This window comes from Tupaia chinensis, unplaced genomic scaffold (assembly GCF_000334495.1).
Source record: "Tupaia chinensis unplaced genomic scaffold, TupChi_1.0 Scaffold000332_1, whole genome shotgun sequence".
Taxonomy (NCBI): domain Eukaryota; kingdom Metazoa; phylum Chordata; class Mammalia; order Scandentia; family Tupaiidae; genus Tupaia; species Tupaia belangeri.
Genome location: NW_006159826.1, coordinates 1,285,788 through 1,303,269, shown reverse-complemented (window position 1 = coordinate 1,303,269; position 17,482 = coordinate 1,285,788). Strand labels below are relative to the sequence as shown.

Below are 17,482 nucleotides of genomic sequence, written 5' to 3'. Positions count from 1 at the left end.
AGCACACCCGCCCCCAGGGGGAGCCACGGGCCCAGGGCAGAGACCAGCAGACAGCAGACACCAGGGGGAGCCACGGGCCCAGGGCAGAGACCAGCAGCGCCAGATTGCAGCAGCTGGGGTGACACGGAGATTTGCTGCAGCTTCGAGGCTCTAGGACGGGCCCGGGGCACTCACGGGGAGCGAGCTGGGCATCCATGCGGACAACTGAACAGCCAGGATGAGCTTGGGGAACCGGAAGGCAGAGCAAGTGTTGGGGGAGGTGGCCCATCGGACTCTGGCACTTGCCGGGAGCCATGTGGCCTGGGCACGGAGTGGGAGACAGGCTGAGGCACCGAGCTGCCTTCTCTGATCTGTCTGGGTTTCATTTGTGCCTTATGCCTTTATTGGACTAGCATAAAGGGCTACGGGACACCGGGCAGCTACCTGCCGGCAAGTACACAGACAGGCCGGTGACGACCGACAATGGTGCGGAAAGAACATGCTCCTGGGCCCCTGCGAGGAAGACCCACGCCACGACAGAGCAGCCGCACAGCAGCGGGCACGGGATGCTAGCAGGACGGGAGACGGAGTGGAGGCTGCAGCTGGGCCAGGTCCCGCAAGCCTTCCTTCCGAGTACACCCGAGTCTCTGGGAAGGTGGTCGGTGTGCAGGCCCTCTCCGGGCTGCCCTGGTAGGTACGGCGTGGGCACCAGTGAGGGGGCACCTTCAGAGTGCCCAGCACAGGTGGCCACCACCAGGAGAGCTCAGGAAGGGCCCACTGCCCCATCACTGCAGCTCTGCTGCTCACCCAGGGAGGAAGCGAGGGTGTGCGGGTGTGTACACGCCAGCGTGACTCACGAGAGTCCAGCTCGTGGAGAGTAGCCAAACTCTGAGAATCCGGATGCACACATTCATGTGCCCCGAGACCACAGGACAGACTTCAAACGGGAGCAGCTTTCCCAGCTCACGGCATCAGACCCATGTGTCCTCTCAGCAATGCCCGACATTGCGGTACAGTCAGGGATCCATCCTGACCACGCGCTGCGCAGCCACGGCACTGCCCGGAACGTGGTGCAGCACATCCTGGTGCTGCCCGCTCATGTGCGTCCGGGGGCCTGGGGCCCTTCCTGCTCCCGATGGCCCTTTACCATCAGTGGCTCTGCCCCTTGGGGGGCTCCAGAGGAAGGTTTAAGGAGACGATGCCACAGCCCAGGAACAGGTGAGGGCTGCAGACAGCCAGGGTCCACGCAAAGACCACGGAGAGGACGGAAAACCATGTGTTTTGAAAGAGCCAAATGTCTACGAGGACAAAGACCCCCAGGAGGCTGGATGGCAGGGTTGCTGTTAGAGCCTGGGGTGGCAGGAACAGAGCGAGGGAGTGCCCACGAGAGAAGGTGTGGCTGCACCGGGGCGAGGCGGCGGTGAGCGGGTGGCGGTGCCTATGAACGGAGCGCAGCCGCAAGGCAGGACGTCCCCGGGGGAGACACGAGGTCTTACATGTTCCTAATACAAAAACAGAACCCAACGGAACACAGGGCCAAACCCATAAACACAGGGCAGTCCACGGACAGAGATGAGGGATGGGAGTCCGACCCAGAACCCGCAGAGGCCAACGGTGCCCTGGTTCTGTGTGCATGGCCCTCTCCTCGGGGTAACCCTCAGAGCCAATGTGCCTCTGGTCCCCGTCCACCCTCTGGTGGGCCCCTGCCCCAACAGCCTGGCGATGCCAGGCCAGGGAGCCAGGCCATCGTGTGCTCCCCAGCAGGCGGTCAGAGGTGCAGAGGGCCAGCCGTGCAGCTGCCAACACCCCGAACAGGCTCCACGCTGTGAGAGCCCGGCAAGTGGTCTGAGGGCAGCCAGGGCTGACGTGCGGAGTGGGCCGGGGCCCTGCGCCTGCTGCTGCCCAGCGCCAGCTAGGACTCATGCAGTCTAGCACGCCGAAGTCCCTCTGCTTTTGTACAAAAGGGGGATTTAAATCGTGGTGTCGTGACAAGGGGCCATGCAGGCGGTGTGTGCAGGTGGGGAGGGGCACCAGGTCGTGCCTGGGCGGGGTCATCCCTCCGTGGAACTCACTGGAAGGACGAGATTGGCTTCTGCCTCAAGGAGATCTGGTCCCAGGATGAAGGTGGTGAGCAGAGAGGGCTGGACCTGCCACCCTGAGCCCATGCCACATGACTTCCAACTGGGAATACCAGGAATGTGTTATTTCTTCAATGAAGATTTTTTTAATATAAAAGTAACACAGTTAGCCTTGAAAGCAGTGAACGTGGGTAAGTGTCGGAACTACCTGGCCATCCAGTTGGTGAGATAGCCCCCAGGCCCCACGCCCTCTGAGCCCTTCACCCCCCATCCCACATGCACACCCAAACGCTCGGAGTAGAGAAGCAGAGAGCCCAGGAAGGACAGCACGTGCTATTCGAAGCCTCCCTGAGCAGGACTGGTCAGGGCAGCAGCAGGAAACGGTGCACTGCAAGCCTGGTCTATGCGGGAAGATCCTGGGTCCACGTCCAGGGTGTCCACACTGCGCCAGGCCTATGTGTGCCCAAGTCAGGGCTGGCTGCTGCCGGGGTAGCTGGTGGCATCAGGACATGGTGGTGTCCTCCTCACTCGTGGTATAAACACGCTTTGAAGGAAAATGGGCCATACCGCAAGGAGTCTGGAAAGCAGAGTGCGGTGCTGAGCACGAGACCCTTTAACAGGCCTTATTTACGCAGATCAGCAATTAGAGCCGTAGTTTAAAAACTATTCCCTTCTCAATTATAAAACCTCATTCAACTCACTGATGATTTAATGACACTAATTAGATTTTGAGCTCAAGAAGCCTGTGTGACAAACACCCTGGCAAATGTCACCAGCAGCATGCGGCTCGGGAAGAGCACACGTCATCCCAGCCCACGAGAGGGGCGCAACAGCCACAGTCCTGAATGGCTTTTATGAGCTCCACTTAATGAAAAATAAAGCGAACAATAAAATGCGAAGGGAGAAGTAACCCTGAGCAGCTTTCGAGAGCCCACGTGGAGACCAGCTCCGCAGCCACGTCCCAGGGGCTGCCCCATCACTCGGGGACGGGGAAGTCAGGCACCGCGGACGTGAACTCTCCAGGCCCCACTGGTGCAGCCTGTGGAGCAGGGCAGGGTGCTTCTCCGCAGCACAAAGAGCAATGCACACTCCTGAAGCCCCCACACCGGGGTGGAGGGGGCGACACTGGACCAGGCTGGTGGGGCCGGTTGGCACTGCCCTCAGCTACACTGACCCTGACTCAAGGGTCTCCTTGATTCTTGCTGGTTTCTCAGTTATTGTTTTTCTTGTAAAAGATATAAATTCAATTGACACATAACAGGCCAGAGACGTGGGCCGCTCACGCTGCCGTCCTCTCTACCCACTTTCTGTCTCGTCAGGATCCTAGGCACCCATGGGGATGCCTGGGGTGCTTTTCAAAGCCACTGAAGGCAAGACTCGAACCCTCACTGGCCGTGTGAAGTCTGGCCTCTGTGTGGCCTCCTCCCTCCGCAGTGCAGGGCCAGCCAGGCTATTATTTTATCAGTTACCGTTTGGAGTCATGGAGCGAGAAGTCGCGGCTGGGAAGCTAACTAGAGCAAGTGGCCATGAGGGCCGCTCTCGGCCGCCGTGGGGCTGCAGGCACCCCAAGGGACGAGCCCAGAGGCCACAGCCCGCTGCCGTGGCTGGAGCCCTCTGCAGGAGGAGGGCCTGGCCTGTCCATGACAGAGTGCAGCACCCCGCATGACTGTCCAGCGGCGTCTCTGCCTCGTCCCGCCAGCTGGGAGGGTGTACATGGAAAGGCATGGCACCACGGGGCCACAACCACCCACCCCAGACCCGAGAGTGAAAGGCAGCAGCAGACACCGCGACCCATCACAACAGACACCAGCATGGAACTCCCAGCACCGAGACCCAGCTTCCCAGCTGCCAAGTCCACGGACAGAGTGGGTCTAGGCTACCCTAGGCCTCCAATGGCGACTGCTCACCACGCTTGGAACACGGTGCCTCACACATCCAAGGAGGGACGCCTGGGCTCCTGGAGTCGAAGGCCTCGCCAGGACAGGGCCGAGGGCTCCACGCCACCACTGTGCACCGCCAGCGGGCACTCTAACGGCTGGTGCAGGCACCGTCTTGGGGGCTCTGGCGGAGCCTACCCACAGGAAGAGTCTGTGGAGACACAGCTCATCGGAGCAGCAGGAAACAGAGGCTGGGTTTCGTCCGCACACCTGCGCCGTCCAGCACAGCAGCTGCCGGCTGCGAGTGGCTTGAGAGGCGGCTGGGGCAGTGGGGACAGGCCCTGGCTGTCTGCTCCCCAGCATTCTCCAGGACTCGGGAGGAACAAGAGAATACCGAGAATCTCATTTCTAACTTTTTATACTGTCACATGTGGAAATACTACTTCAGAAACATGGATAAACCGAACCTGTTAAAGTTCATGCTACTGGGGAACCAGCAGTTAGCGTAATGGCTATGTCACTGGATTCCCACGTAGTCGACCGCGGTTCGCGTCCCGGACCCGGTGGCTTAAAACTCACGCAGGGCGCATGTGCGGGGGTGCCCAAGATCCTGAGAGGAGAATGGAGGAGAAGGGATTGTGGCGTGACCATCCCCCATGGGGGGTGATTTCTCGCTTTCTGTCTCTATGTCTCTCTCTCTCTCTGGCGAGCGCACGTGCCCTACAGTGAAAATCTCTCAAAAAAAAAAAAAAATTCATGCTACTGTTCGTCAGCCAGGCTCTCACGAGTCCCGATGCTCCCTTCCATCGTGCCCTCCCCACGGTGTACTGGGCTGCCCTGCGTCACTGCAGGGTGAGGCAGAAGCGGCGGTAGTTAGGCCATTGCCAGGGTCTGCTGGGGCATCTGCCGTGGTCCTGGGGAAGCCAGTTGCTGTGCTGAGTGTCTGATGGCGCCCTGCCACGCCCACAGCAGTGAGCACAGAGCAGACCCTCCGGCCTTGGTCCGGCCAATACCAAGGACAGGGCTGTAGACTTACTGAGACTGACCATAGCCTAGCGGGGACCCCGTCGGAAGCACCTGCTAAGCTGTCCCTGGGGACTGCAGGTGACATATGTTGGTGGCATTGAGCTGAGGATGGGGCAATCTTATTCCACGGCAGGAGGTGCCTGACACAACCTGTCTTGTGGGCTCATTGCTGGGACTCAGAGTGAGCTGCACGCCTGTGGCACGACCATGCACGCTTCCTGGACAGTGTCGCCTCGGATTCTGAACACGGGCACACTGCACTCGAGGACGGCGTTACAGCCCGCTAAGTGCCCCGTGGAGCCCAGTGCAAGTCTCTTTCCAGTTTACTTAATTCTACAATTAGCAAGCAGATTAAATATTCGTAGAGAATAAGTACAAAAACTTAGTATTTTTTTTCCTATTTCATTTAAAGTATTATCATTTTCCAATTCTCAAAGGTCCATGGGAAAAACAGAAAAGAGAAAAGTCCCAAGAAGGTAAAAACAAAAATGACCCATTTTTGGTCACTGCTATTTGGTGCTTCTTCAGTCGTACATTTCTGCATCTGGGAACACGTCTCGAACACCTTAGGCATAAAGATGTCCCATTTTAAACACGCCTCTGCCAAGACCTTCTGGTGCTGCCCACCCTATCCACAGCAGGCTCCTCAGCTGGTGCCACAGCACAGCCAGGACTCCCTGGGCAACAGCCCAGAGGCCTCTGGGGCAGCAGCAGGTGGAAGGCCAGGACCCGGGCAGCTCCCAGAGGCCTCTGGGGTGGCAGGAGCAGCCGCAGCTCACCTTGATGTGCTCATGCAGCTGGGCCTCGTGCTGCCGTGACAGCTGCTCGTGCTGCCGCTGGAACTCGGCGATGAGGATCTGCCTCTGGATCTGCTGCTTCTGCTTGAGGGCCAGGAGCTCCTGCTGCAGCTGCTGCTCGCGCAGGGCTGGCTCAGCCACGGGCAGCGAGAACTGGTGGTCCAGGCGCAGGTCCATGGGCACTGCCGAGGGGGCCACCTGCAGAGGCCGTGCCGTGGCCACGTCCACTGTGGAGAGAGCAGACGGCCCACGGTCAGCACAGCCCACCAGGGTCCCGACTGCCCAGCCTCTGTCCCACTCGCTCGACAGCTCCAGTGAGAACCCACAGGTCCCTGGGGGCTTCGCTCAGATTGTGAGGGTAGACCGGGGTGTCCATGCCGCCCCTCAAGGACAGGACACGGACAGGCCTGCCAGCCTGCCTGACATCAGTTCAGAGCTGAAGAGCGAGGGAAGAGGGCAGCTCTACCCTGCAAGGAGAGGGCTCCGTGCCAGGCTTCGGCGGGCAGGCGGCCTGTTCCCATCCCACCCCAGCCTGTGTGTATGAGCCCCAGAACAGTGTGTGCCCCGGGATGGTCCAGAAAGGCACTCCAGACTGAGAGCCTGTTGCCATGGAGAAACGAGTGCCCTCCTGGAAAACATGTTTACCCGGCCAGGGCCCTCAGTGCTTGGGCCTGCAGCGCGGTGCTCTTCAGAGCACGGGCTCCACCTCACTATGGAGCAGGTGCCTGCGCTGCCCTCATGTGCTCCCAGGGGAGAGTGGTTCATTAGCAAGAGAAACGGCATCCATCTTAACCGTTCCTCACAGATGCACAGCGGATCGGAGGGAGAAGACGGAGAAAGGTCAGCCTAAACCTGGACGGCACAGACTGCCCGACGTGTGCGCCCCGAGGACGGGTCTGTGTACCGAACAGCACATGACGGGCAGCCCTTGCCCAGTCATGGCAGCGTGCGTGGTCCCAACACCGGATGTACCTGTCAGTGGGGGTGCTGCAGACACGACACTGAGTGCATGGGGAGCCCGGCCAGCCACTGTCCTCCACGCTGTCCCCTCTGCTGCAGGCCCTCCCCTTCCAAAAGTGTCCTAAACCTGCCCTGGTCTCACTTCTTCATCACAACAGGCATTGGGCTGGGGGCAGGGGGAGGAGGGGAGCCTCTCCCTGCGGGAAGGGCTGCAGGCTTTAGGGGTAGCTGTAAGAGGACCAGCCTTGGCCCCTCGGCCAGCACCCATGTGCCTGAGAGTGGCCTGCCTGCGTGCCCTGGGTTGAGCCGCACCCTCAGGCCTCCACCCCAGGTGCTGAAGACACAGAACCAGCCCCCACCTACCCTCACTCCTAGGAGGGACAGCTCCATGGTCTCACGGGCCGCTGACTCAGGCCAAGCTGCCAACAAGTGACAGCTGATCCTCAGGGCAGGCAGTTGTGTCATCACCCAGGCGGCAAGTCCCCAGCCAGCTCCAGTCCTGGAGACCCTGGTCCTGGGACCAGGGCTTCCAATAAGGCGAGGGTACAAGACGCCCTCCAGAGGCCTTGGCTTTGCCCAGAGCTCTGGCTAAATCTCAGGGCTGCAGCTCAGTCCCTGGGAGCCAGGACATCGCCTGCCCCTCTGAGCCTGGGCACTCTCCACTACGGTGGCCACCAGGCCTGTGGGTGCAGGACAGGGTCCACGAGGAAGCCGGGAGTTGAGGGGCTCTCAGAGGTCACGACTCCCCTTGACACAAGCAGCCCATCCCTGGGTCCTGACCTGGCCCTCTTGCCCCTAGAACATCCCAGGACTGGGCTGGGGTGGGTGGGCAGTCTACAGGACCTGAAAGGCACGTGGACGTGAACAAAAGCCATGTCCTGAGACAGAGAAGGAAGAAACAGGACAACCCAGAAGACAATAGAAAATTCCTGGTCTCGATCCCGCCCTCGGTGCTCCACTGGCTACCAAGGCGCAGAACCAGCCAGCACCCCCTCTCAAGCTGATAGGCACTGGCAGAGTCTCTGCGCCCTCTCCCACGTCAGGGGAGCGCAAGCAGAGTCCCAGCTCCGCAGACGCACGGCAGAACGCTCCCAGCCAGGCTGGGCTGGACGGGCTAACGGCCTGTGATTCGGTATCACGTACGAAGCATCTACACGGTGTGCCAGACCAGGCTCAGGGCCGGGGCGAGGGCAGGCCAGACAGGCTCCCCGACCCGCCACGCAGACACTGCGGAAGGCTGCCCTGTGCCCTCCCTTCGTGCTGGTCCCATGGCTGAGATTCGGCAGCATGGACATGGCCGTCGGCGCCGGGTGAACCGACAGTGCCTCCCCACACTTGCTTCATTTCGTGTGTCGAGAAGCATCAGGGAGACAGGAAAAGCTGCAGGGAAGGACGGAGCCGGCACCCCTGGAGGGAAGAAAGTGTGCAGGAGGCCCAGCACACGCCTCGCACGCGAGTATTTCTGAGAAACACACGCCCGTGATGTGTCTACAGGGCCTTCACCTTTGACACCGGGACACTCCCCCAGCTAGGCCAGCATAGGATCGTGGGCACACATGTGCCTGGTGTGTACGGGGAGGTTCTGGGATGCGAACCCAGACCTTCCCACTGGCCTTCTCGTTGCAGAGCAATGCCACTGGGCTAGCACCGCACCACACGCCAGCCCATGGACACCTTCCAAGGAACCCTTCCCATTTTCAATGGTACCACAGGTCAAGCACTTCTTTAACACTTCCCCTGTTACAGAGGAAACTCGTGGGGTGCTGCAGGGCCCGGTCCCAGTGCAGCCAGCAGGCGGCAAAGGGCAGGGGCTGAGGGATGGTCCCTGCGTCGGGACACACAGGGCCACATGAGTAAGGACCAGCTGGGAATGGGTAGGGGAGAGCCACGGGGGCAGAGCTGTGGAGCTTGGCAGCTCACAGCACCCCGTGTCTGCTCAGGCAGGAGGGCGGCAAGGGGCGGGATGGGAAGAAGCATGCGTTGTAGGAGTGCAGGGCTCCACGCCCAGCACACGGAAGCCGAGGCCAACTGTCCTTATGCCGACTCTTCTGAGACGTCCCAGAGTCCGGAATCAGAACTTCGTACAAAGACACATGAGTCCACGCGTGGCCCAAGTCCTGGCAGGAAGGCACGAGTGCGGTCTCGAGTCACTGCACAGCCTCACCCCCCCCGAGTGCTCCACCACCTGGGAAGGTCAGGAGACACAGGGCCCGAGGGCTGGACACCACCAGCAGTGACACGCAGGCAGAGAGCAGACGTGCTCGCACAGAGGGAGGCAGGGACTGCTCGTGGACCCCGCTCACACTGGGCTCACCTCGGCTCTACAGACTCAGGCGGCCTAGGAGTGAGGGGGCTGGGGGAATCTTTTTTTTTTTTTTTTTTTTAATGTACAACTTCCTTTTTTATCTAATTCACTCATGCTTTAATTCCTGAGACAATATATATTTTTAATTTTACTTATTATTATTTTAAAATTTGTTATAGGGCAAAAGTGTTGCACAGAGAGAGGCAGAGACAGACAGTGAGCTGCCGGGTCCAGGGCTACCACCACGGCGGCCATGGGGAGTCCAGCACACAGCCACCATGCACCTGCTGGCCCAAGGCAATCATCTGAACTGTGTTGGAGATCGTGAACTTTCTCCAAATCACGGACATCCGTCTGCACAGCGACGGGAGCCGGGGTGGCGGGGCCTGGCACGGTCAGAGGTGTGTGACCACAGTGAGGGCACCACCTCCCTGCAGGCGTCCCTCTCTGCACCTGGACGACCCTCCTTGCCCCGCAGGCCCAGTCCTGGACTTGCTGTGTGCGTGGCGCTAACGTGAAAGGCCACAGCTCTGTCCAGGCCGTCTCTTCAACTTCGCAGACGAGATGGCACCGGGACCGGCTGGGCGTCCCCCGGCCCACAGCAGAGCGAGGCAGGTGCCCAGGCCAGCCCCTGATGCTGCCCACCAGGGCAACCATGCTGGACGCGGCTGGTGAAGCCTGAGGTTGGGGTGCCGATGAGACATCCCCCCCCCCCCAGCCACTCCTCTACGACCCTCCAAGGACAGCGAAGAGTCAGGGTCCAGCGAGCTGCACTGCGCTGGCACCGTAGGACCCAGCGAGCCCGCACCGTGGGGCAGACAGGGAGTGTCAGCGGGTGCGGGGTTCCCTGGTGTGGCCACCCCGCTGTCCCTGCAGGAGGAGGGCACGCTGCCCTGCCTTACTGCTGGAAGCGTGCTTTAGAGCCACAAGCAGAGAAGCCCCAGGAGAGGACTTTGAGAAGTTCACGGAGAATGGGATCAGCCTGAGTCTCTCTCAGTGCACACAGCCTGGAGGCCCTGGCCTAGGTTTCGCATGGCCTTCCGGGCAGCCCGGCCCCCACATCAGCTGCAGACGTGCCGGGAGCTGCTCTGGCCAGCTGCCCTCAGGACACCCACAGACTGCCACCCTCCCGGGAATGACCCTGTGGGGCCTAAGCCAGCCGGCCTCTGCTCGCTCCTCGTGACACATTGGGAGCCAGCTGGGCAGCGTGGCCGGGCTGTGGAGGTGAGCATTGCAGTCCCCTGTCACTCGTTGGCCACGCTGGCAAGTGCATCACACACGACTTGTCCTATCTCTGCACCAAAGCCCACTGGGCGTACTGCGAGTCCCCAGCAGCTGCTGCAGCCTCTGACCCAAAGAGCCCCAGTGGCAAACAGTAAGGCCTTCCCCCTCACAGGATGTGGGGCCACAGAAGGGCCTGCAGGGTCACAGCGGCCCACCGGGCGGCTCCCCTCCTGGGCATGCCTGCGGAAGCGCGTCTGGAGTCGGCTGTGACGCCAGCGCACACAAAGCCACATTCAGTGCCCACGCAGCCTGGCACGTCTGCGTGGGGGGCCCCCGTCTTGTCAGCGTGAACGATCGGAAAGGAACTGACGTCCCATGACACGAATCGGAGTCCCCTGTTAGGACACCGCCTGGCCATCGCGCGCTCTGGCCATGCAGTGAAAAGCAGCCCTTATTCCCAGACGGCCGGCCGGGCCCTCGGAGCAGAGAATGACGCACTGTCGTCCCGGAGAATAGACCCCAGCTGTGCAGCCGCAGTGTCTGCGCTGACATTTTGCTGGGGCGGGGGTCGGAAATGCTGGCTCCTGACAAACACTTTCTTCTTCCACTGGGAGCTGCGTCACCCAGGCTGAGGAGCGCGTGTGCCAAGTCAGAAGAGGGTCCCCATGCCAACACTGGCACGCCGCCACCTCTGAGACCCAGGACCCCGCTGCCACTGCCGCCCCACCCAACACACCAGGCTCTGCAAAATCGCTCTTGTTCTCCCCTCTGCACACGGCACCTACGTACTGGAGCACACAGCCCAGGAGCACCCCGGAGGAGGCGAGCACAGAGGCGGCGGAAGAAGGCGCCGAAGGGCCTGGGACAGGACAGTCTTGAGCACGGATCCATCTTCAGCCTTGGGACAGCTGAGAAGAGTGTCTTGGGGTGAGGCTGTGCACAACCCAGGGGAGGCCCAGCAGGCTGCCGCAACAGGAAAGGTGGTCCTGTCAATAGGGCTGACGCCTCCCAGGTGGGACCCAGGGCACCCTCCGCCCATGGGCCACCCTGCCTCCCCCAGGGCCCACCGTGCTGGTGAGCCGAGGAGACGCCCTGGGGAAGGGGCGTCAGGTGATGGCAGCCTTGGAGCAGAGGAGAGCCAGGGCCACGGGTAAGAAGGGTGGGCCTGGAGGGCTCACCTGGGCCCTCATCCTCAGGTTAAGGCAGCAGCAGGGGCAGTTTGGTGAGGCTAGCCATGGACACACCTGCCTCAGAAGGCCAACTGTGCCACGTTGGCCAGGTGGCCCCCGGCCCCGCGCAGCTGCCATCCAGATGTGCGGAACATCCCCAGGTTCGCGCTCCCCTCCCACACTCAACTTTCTCACTCTGTCCCCTCGGTCCGGGAACTCAGGCTCCCCCAGCCCCAGCCTCGGCGACGGGAGCGCAAGAGGTACTGCATGTCTGAAGCATGCATTTCCCCACCACGCAGCGCTTGGCTGGGCACACGCTTCTGGCTCTCCCATTTCCTCAGGGCCAGAGGCCACTATTCCACATGGGGCCGTGGCTGCGTTCTGAGCTGGACCCTTTGTGTGTGACTTGACCTCTCCCCATAGGTCTGGAAGATCGTGTTCTCTTCCCCATGTCCTGGATCACAAAGCTCCGTGGTCACTGAAGCCCTTCCTTCACCCTTGGGCAGTCGGCAGACCCCTGCGATGTGGCAGCTCATGGCGTGGCCCTGGTACGCTTTCCTGACTAAATCCACTGAGGACGGCCTCCCTTCGGCATAGATGGACAGCTCCTGGAGCAATTCTCCAACCTTCTTTCCATCTCGTCCCATCTTTTTGTCTTGTCTTCTGCTCATCCTCACAGATTTCCTGAAGTGACTGCTCTGCCTTTTTCTGAACTCGTTCATGGTTTCTGCTATATGCTCTAACAGACACATCTGGTTGCTGAACCCAGAGGCCCTGGCCCCTCAACATCCTACTCTTCCTTCCTGGACAAGGTGGCATCTCTGCCCTCTGAGGACAGGAACGGTGGGGACGACTCGATGCACACGCCCGCCCTCTGTCCTCCGAGGACGGTGGGGACGACTCAGTGCACACGTCCACCCTCTGCCCGTTTTCACAGCATCACGAATGCTTTCACATGGCGAGCAAATCAAGACCCAGATCAGGTCTGAGCACCGAGTAGCCGAGGAGCTGGTCTACCTCCCGTGTTTAAGGTCCCCTAGCCCCTGCAAGGCGTCAGCGGAAGGCACCGGGACCTCTGTCCTGCGGAGCCTACGATGGCGGTGGTGCCCTGCCTCTGCCTGCCTGTACCCGGGAGTCTGGTCTGGAGGCCTGCTTGGGTGCGGCAAGGCCTTTGCCATCAGCACCAGCGAGGGCTGCGCCTCGATCGCTGGGACTATGCACGGAGCTCCTCCGACCACATCGCCCTCCTTGGTCAGTGGGACAATTTCCACCAGAGAAAAGATCCGCTCAACTACCCTGCCACTGTCACAGTTGAAAGGAAAGAAAAGGCAGACGCTCCATTCTCTTCCTTTATCTGGCAACGTGTGGAAACATGAGTGCCCCTGCCCGAAGGCGAAGAGACAGGGTGGCCGGGGGGAGGACCGTGGATGGAGGGAGGACAGACAGAGCAGAGCGGGGCCTGGCGGACCAGCGTCTGTGTGGCGCCGAGCCCTCCTGTCACATGGAGGGCCAGCACAGCTGCGGTTCGAGCACGCCTGTCCCGCGTCTAGCTGACCTCAGCTTTCTCCCCGGGAAGCCCAGCAGGACAGGACGCCTTTGTCTGGAGCTCTCGCACACCTGGTTTGCAGTGACCCGCAGAGACTGTCCGCTTTAAGGCGCTCCCTGCAAGTGAGGAGGGTCTTGTCTGCCAATGTCCTAATGGGCCGAGCCCACTGCGGACAGCTGACAAATGCGCAGTCCTGGCCCTGGTGGCGGGCCCTCGGGCTGCTCCTGAGGCCTGCAAACGATGGTCCTCCGGGCGGCCCCATACCCTGCTGGGTTGTCAGGCTCTTCTCGTTCTTCCCTGGCCCTACGTGGGGCTTGTGGGAAATGCTGTTTAGAGACCGCGGCACGTGTGGCGTGGGCGCCGTCACTGGGCTGGGCTAGGCAGTGCACGCTTTGGGGACTTTCTGCCAACTCCAGAGCGAGCGAGTGGGGACACGGGGCTGCATCTGGGAGCCTGCGGCCAGGGGCCGTCATCGGGGCTGGGCGGCAGCGGATTCTACTCACGGCACGTCCTGACGTGGTCTGGGTGGGATGGGTGACCCTGACTGGGTGGAGAGGGTGGACTTGTGCACGTACAGACATAAGAACACCCCGCAGAGAATGTCCCAGGAGGTTGGCTCCTCGTGCTGAGCGCGGCCACTCACGCCTCTGGGCTCGCTGGGCTGCTGTCTGCGACACCAAAGGAGTATTTACAGCCGCACAGCGCCATTTACCTGTGCTTGACAAGTGAGAAGAGCAGCCAGCAGGTGGCGTAACGGTCACGTCGCTGCACTCCCGCAGAGTCGACCTTGGTTTGAGTCCCGGACTCGGCAGCCTAAAACCCAGGCCAGGAGCACGTGTGTGCCCAAAATCCCAAGAAGAGATGGTGGAGAAGGGACATCGGCAGGGTCCTCTCCCAGGGGGTGATTTCTGTCTCTGCCTCCCTGGTAAGCGCTAGTGCCCTAGCAAAAATCTCTAAGAACAAAGTGAGAAGGAAAACTCTGAGGCCTGAGAGGAGGCCTCGGCCTTGGCCTCGGCCCTTTGCTCCCACTGGAGTCGAGACGTAAAGGACTACACGTGGGCATGGCGCTGGCACCGCAGACACCTCGGGAAGGCGCGTCGCTAAGTGGCCCCGACACGGCGACCACCGGGAACCCGGCCGCTGGCCCTGCCGTGGTCAGTGCCCCGGCCTGCAGCCTCACGGCATGCCCATGCTGGCTGCGGTGGGGAACCTGGGTGTGTGCATGTATGTGCCCAGGATGGTCTCCCCACGGCCAGGCCGGGAAAGGGGCCGGAAGGATGAGCCTCGGGGCTAAGAGACGGTGTGGCCTGGCAGACCTTGGCCCCAAGCGGGGCCCGCAGGTTCACTCGAGGTTCCAGTGAGGAAAGGCCGTGAGGGCCTCAGGCAGTACTGCACGCTGCTGCAGACCTCGCAGACACTGGACACGCGGGCTACGCAAAACTTGCTACTGCATGCTTTTTATTTTTGCCAGATGGCATGTGAGGGAGCGGGAGAGAGCACCCTCCAGTGGGGCATGCCCACACTACAACCCTTCTCCCCCATTTCTGCACCTGGTGGGATCTGGGCCATGCCCGCCTGGGTACTTGGTGTGTGTTCGAGCCACTGCAGCTGGGATGCAAGCTGCACTGCCAACCGTTGCGACCCAGCTCTTTGAACCACTGGGCCGCGGGGGTGGCCCAGGCTGTGCTACCGTTCCGAGAAAGCATTTTTCTATCCACGGTAATAAATCAACCCTAACTTACTCTTTTTACCTTGTAAAGCTCTGCGCATTTTTTGTCTGTAATAACGTTCAGCTCAAAAGCACAAACATTATATAACCAAACAAAAATAATTTTTCTTTTCATCCTTATGCTATAAGCTCTGTTTTTAATTTTCTTTACTTTTCAAACTATTATGTTAAAAACTAAGACACACACTGGAGTGTAGCACAACACAGGGCCAAGATGGTCAGTATCGCTGTCTTCCGGGGCCTGCAGGTGGGGTGGGTAAGGCCTGGACTCCCACAAGGCCAACAGCAATTTGAGTCCCAGACCCAGTGGCTTAAAACGCATGCCAGGCACATGTGCGTGAGTGCCCTAAATCCTGGGTGCATGTGTGTACGTGCCCAAAATTCGAAAACAAGAATGGAGGAGAATGCATTATGCGTGGCCATCCTCCGTGGGGGTGATTTCTCACTTTCTCTCTGTCGCTCTGCCTTTCTCCAGCGAGCATGCGCGCCCTGTGGCAAAAACCTAAATGAAGCAAAGCCCCATCTTCCACCCCCACATCGTGGCCCGCGATGGACCACGAGCAAAGCAGCACGGGCTGACGTCAAACAGCAGAGGAAGATGCACTCGAGGAGCGTGAGATGCCACGTACAATGCCACGTGAGATGCTGCTGCTGCATACACAGGACGCCTTTCGATTTTAGATTCTGCTACAGGGCGTGTGTGCCCACCAGGGAACCCCCGGGGACGGCCGTGCTGCAGTCCCTTGTCCTCCATCGGGTATGCACAAACACTTGATTTCCAAGCTGCTAGGCCTGGGCCTTGAACCGCGCAGTTGCTGCATGGTGTTAGCACAGTGGTGGGATTGCTAGGCGAAAGAGAATCTATTTTTTTTTGGAGAGGTTTTTGCTATAGGGCGTGTGCACTCACCAGACAGACAGAGAGAGACAGAGAAACAGAAAGTGAGAAATCACCCCCCAGGGGGGACGGTCACGCCGCAATCCCTTCTCCTCCATTCTCCTCTCGGGATCTTGGGCATGCACGCACACGCGTCCGGAGTGAGTTTTAAGCCACTGGGTCTGGGACGTGAACCGCGGTCAACTACGTGGGAGTCCAGCAACATAGCCATTATGCTAACTGCTGGTTCCCGAGAATCTGTTTTTTGAAGGTTTGTGCCATAGGGCGCATGTGCTCACCAAAGAGAGACAGAGACAGAGAGAAGGGAAGTAAGAAGTCACCCCCTAGGAGGGATGAGTATGCCACAATCCCTTCTCCATTCTCCTCCTGGGGAATTTAGGCACACATGCACGGGTGCCTGGTGTGATTTTCGAGCCACTGGTTCCAGTACTCAAACTGTGGTCAGCCATGTGGGAATCTAGGCCTTAACCACCAGACCACCTATTGGCCTGATAGAAAATTTGTTATTTTTTTTCATGAGTAGTAAAGACAGACAGACATGCACCCTCCCCTTAGTTAGCGAGGGTCACAGCACACAGGCACCCAGTGTCTAGAGAGGTCTCAGGACACGAGCCTGGGCCGCCCCACGTGAGGTGGCTTCACGGAGCTTCACGTTCCGACTGGAGTCAGGCGAGGCCAGCCACTGTGCTCTCAGAACTGCTGTGCCTGCCAGTCGACGCCGACGGAGAGTCTGAGGCTGCTGGTGACTGCACCCGGTGGGTGGTTCTGGTGCACACTTGGGGAAGCAAGACCTGGCGTGGGAGAGGGTGACTGTGCCCAGGGGGGATTCCAGTGCACATTCTGTGGCCCCTGCAGACTGTGATCAAGACAGCCCTGCGTGCACCTCAGGTGCCTGGAGACGGAAGAGCAGCAGGCCCATCTCAGCCCTGGCTCACCAGACGTCCGTCCTCTGGACAGAGGGAAGCCGGTCCCCTTCACGTCCCTCAAGGAGGTCAGGAGGGAAGGGGCGCAGGAGTGGTGACGGTGAGGATGGACCTAGCCACGTACTGTGTGGACTCATAGAGCGTGTACCCGACTGTGGGGCTGAACTAGAGGTGGTCCAAACACGGGTGTCAGCCAGGGACACGAGACGGGGCGGTGGGAGGCTGAACTGAGGCCCTTGGGGACCCAGTGTGGCTGAGACCGGGCAGTGGGAGACAGCTGAGGCCCTCGGAGACCCGGTGTGGCTGAGACGGGGAGGTGGGAGACAGCTGAGGCCCTTGGGGACCCGGTGTGGCTGAGATGGGGCGGTGGGAGGCTGAGCTGAGGCCCTCAGGGACCCGGTGTGGCTGAGACGGGGCAGTGGGAGACAGCTGAGGCCCTTGGGGACCTGGTGTGGCTGAGATGGGGCAGTGGGAGGCTGAGCTGAGGCCCTCAGGGACAGCATGGCAGTGGAGGGTGGGGCCTGAAATGGGCTTTAGATACCTGAGTGCGCACGGTACTCTACCTTGAGTGTGTCCCCAAAGTCACAAAGATTAGGAGGGTGAAAAGTTGGTCAAGTCATGGTGTCCAACAGTGGGGCTTCTGGGAAGAAGTCCGTGGTTGGTGGGTTAGGCTGGGTCCCCAGGACCGCCTCCTGGGGGTTTGAGAGAGCAGGAAAGACACCCAGGGGACACCGACCATGCTCTGCTCTCGCCACCCCCCTCCTCCTGGTCGGCCGCATGGTGATGCCACAGCCGAACGTCAGGCCCACGTGTTGGGGTTTCCCAGTCACCAGAGCTGTGAGTCAGACCTCCATTCTTTGCGGGCCATCCAGGCTCAAGTATCTCCCTCAGCAGCACAATGGGGACTAAGGCAGGGGCAGCATTCCTGTAACCGCTACCAACGGCGTATGCTGCCTATCCCCACCCCCCCACAC

At 60.4% G+C, this 17,482-nt stretch overlaps 1 protein-coding gene across 1 annotated transcript in view; it reads right to left on the bottom strand.

The window, feature by feature from the left end:
• The window catches only part of HDAC4 (histone deacetylase 4), a 318,469-nt gene that overhangs the window by 125,542 nt on the left and 175,445 nt on the right, over window positions 1–17,482 (bottom strand). The window contains exon 4 of the mRNA XM_027773229.1: window positions 5,740–5,984. Coding sequence (XP_027629030.1) covers window positions 5,740–5,984 — 245 coding nt within the window. The remainder of the gene's footprint in view (window positions 1–5,739; window positions 5,985–17,482) is intronic.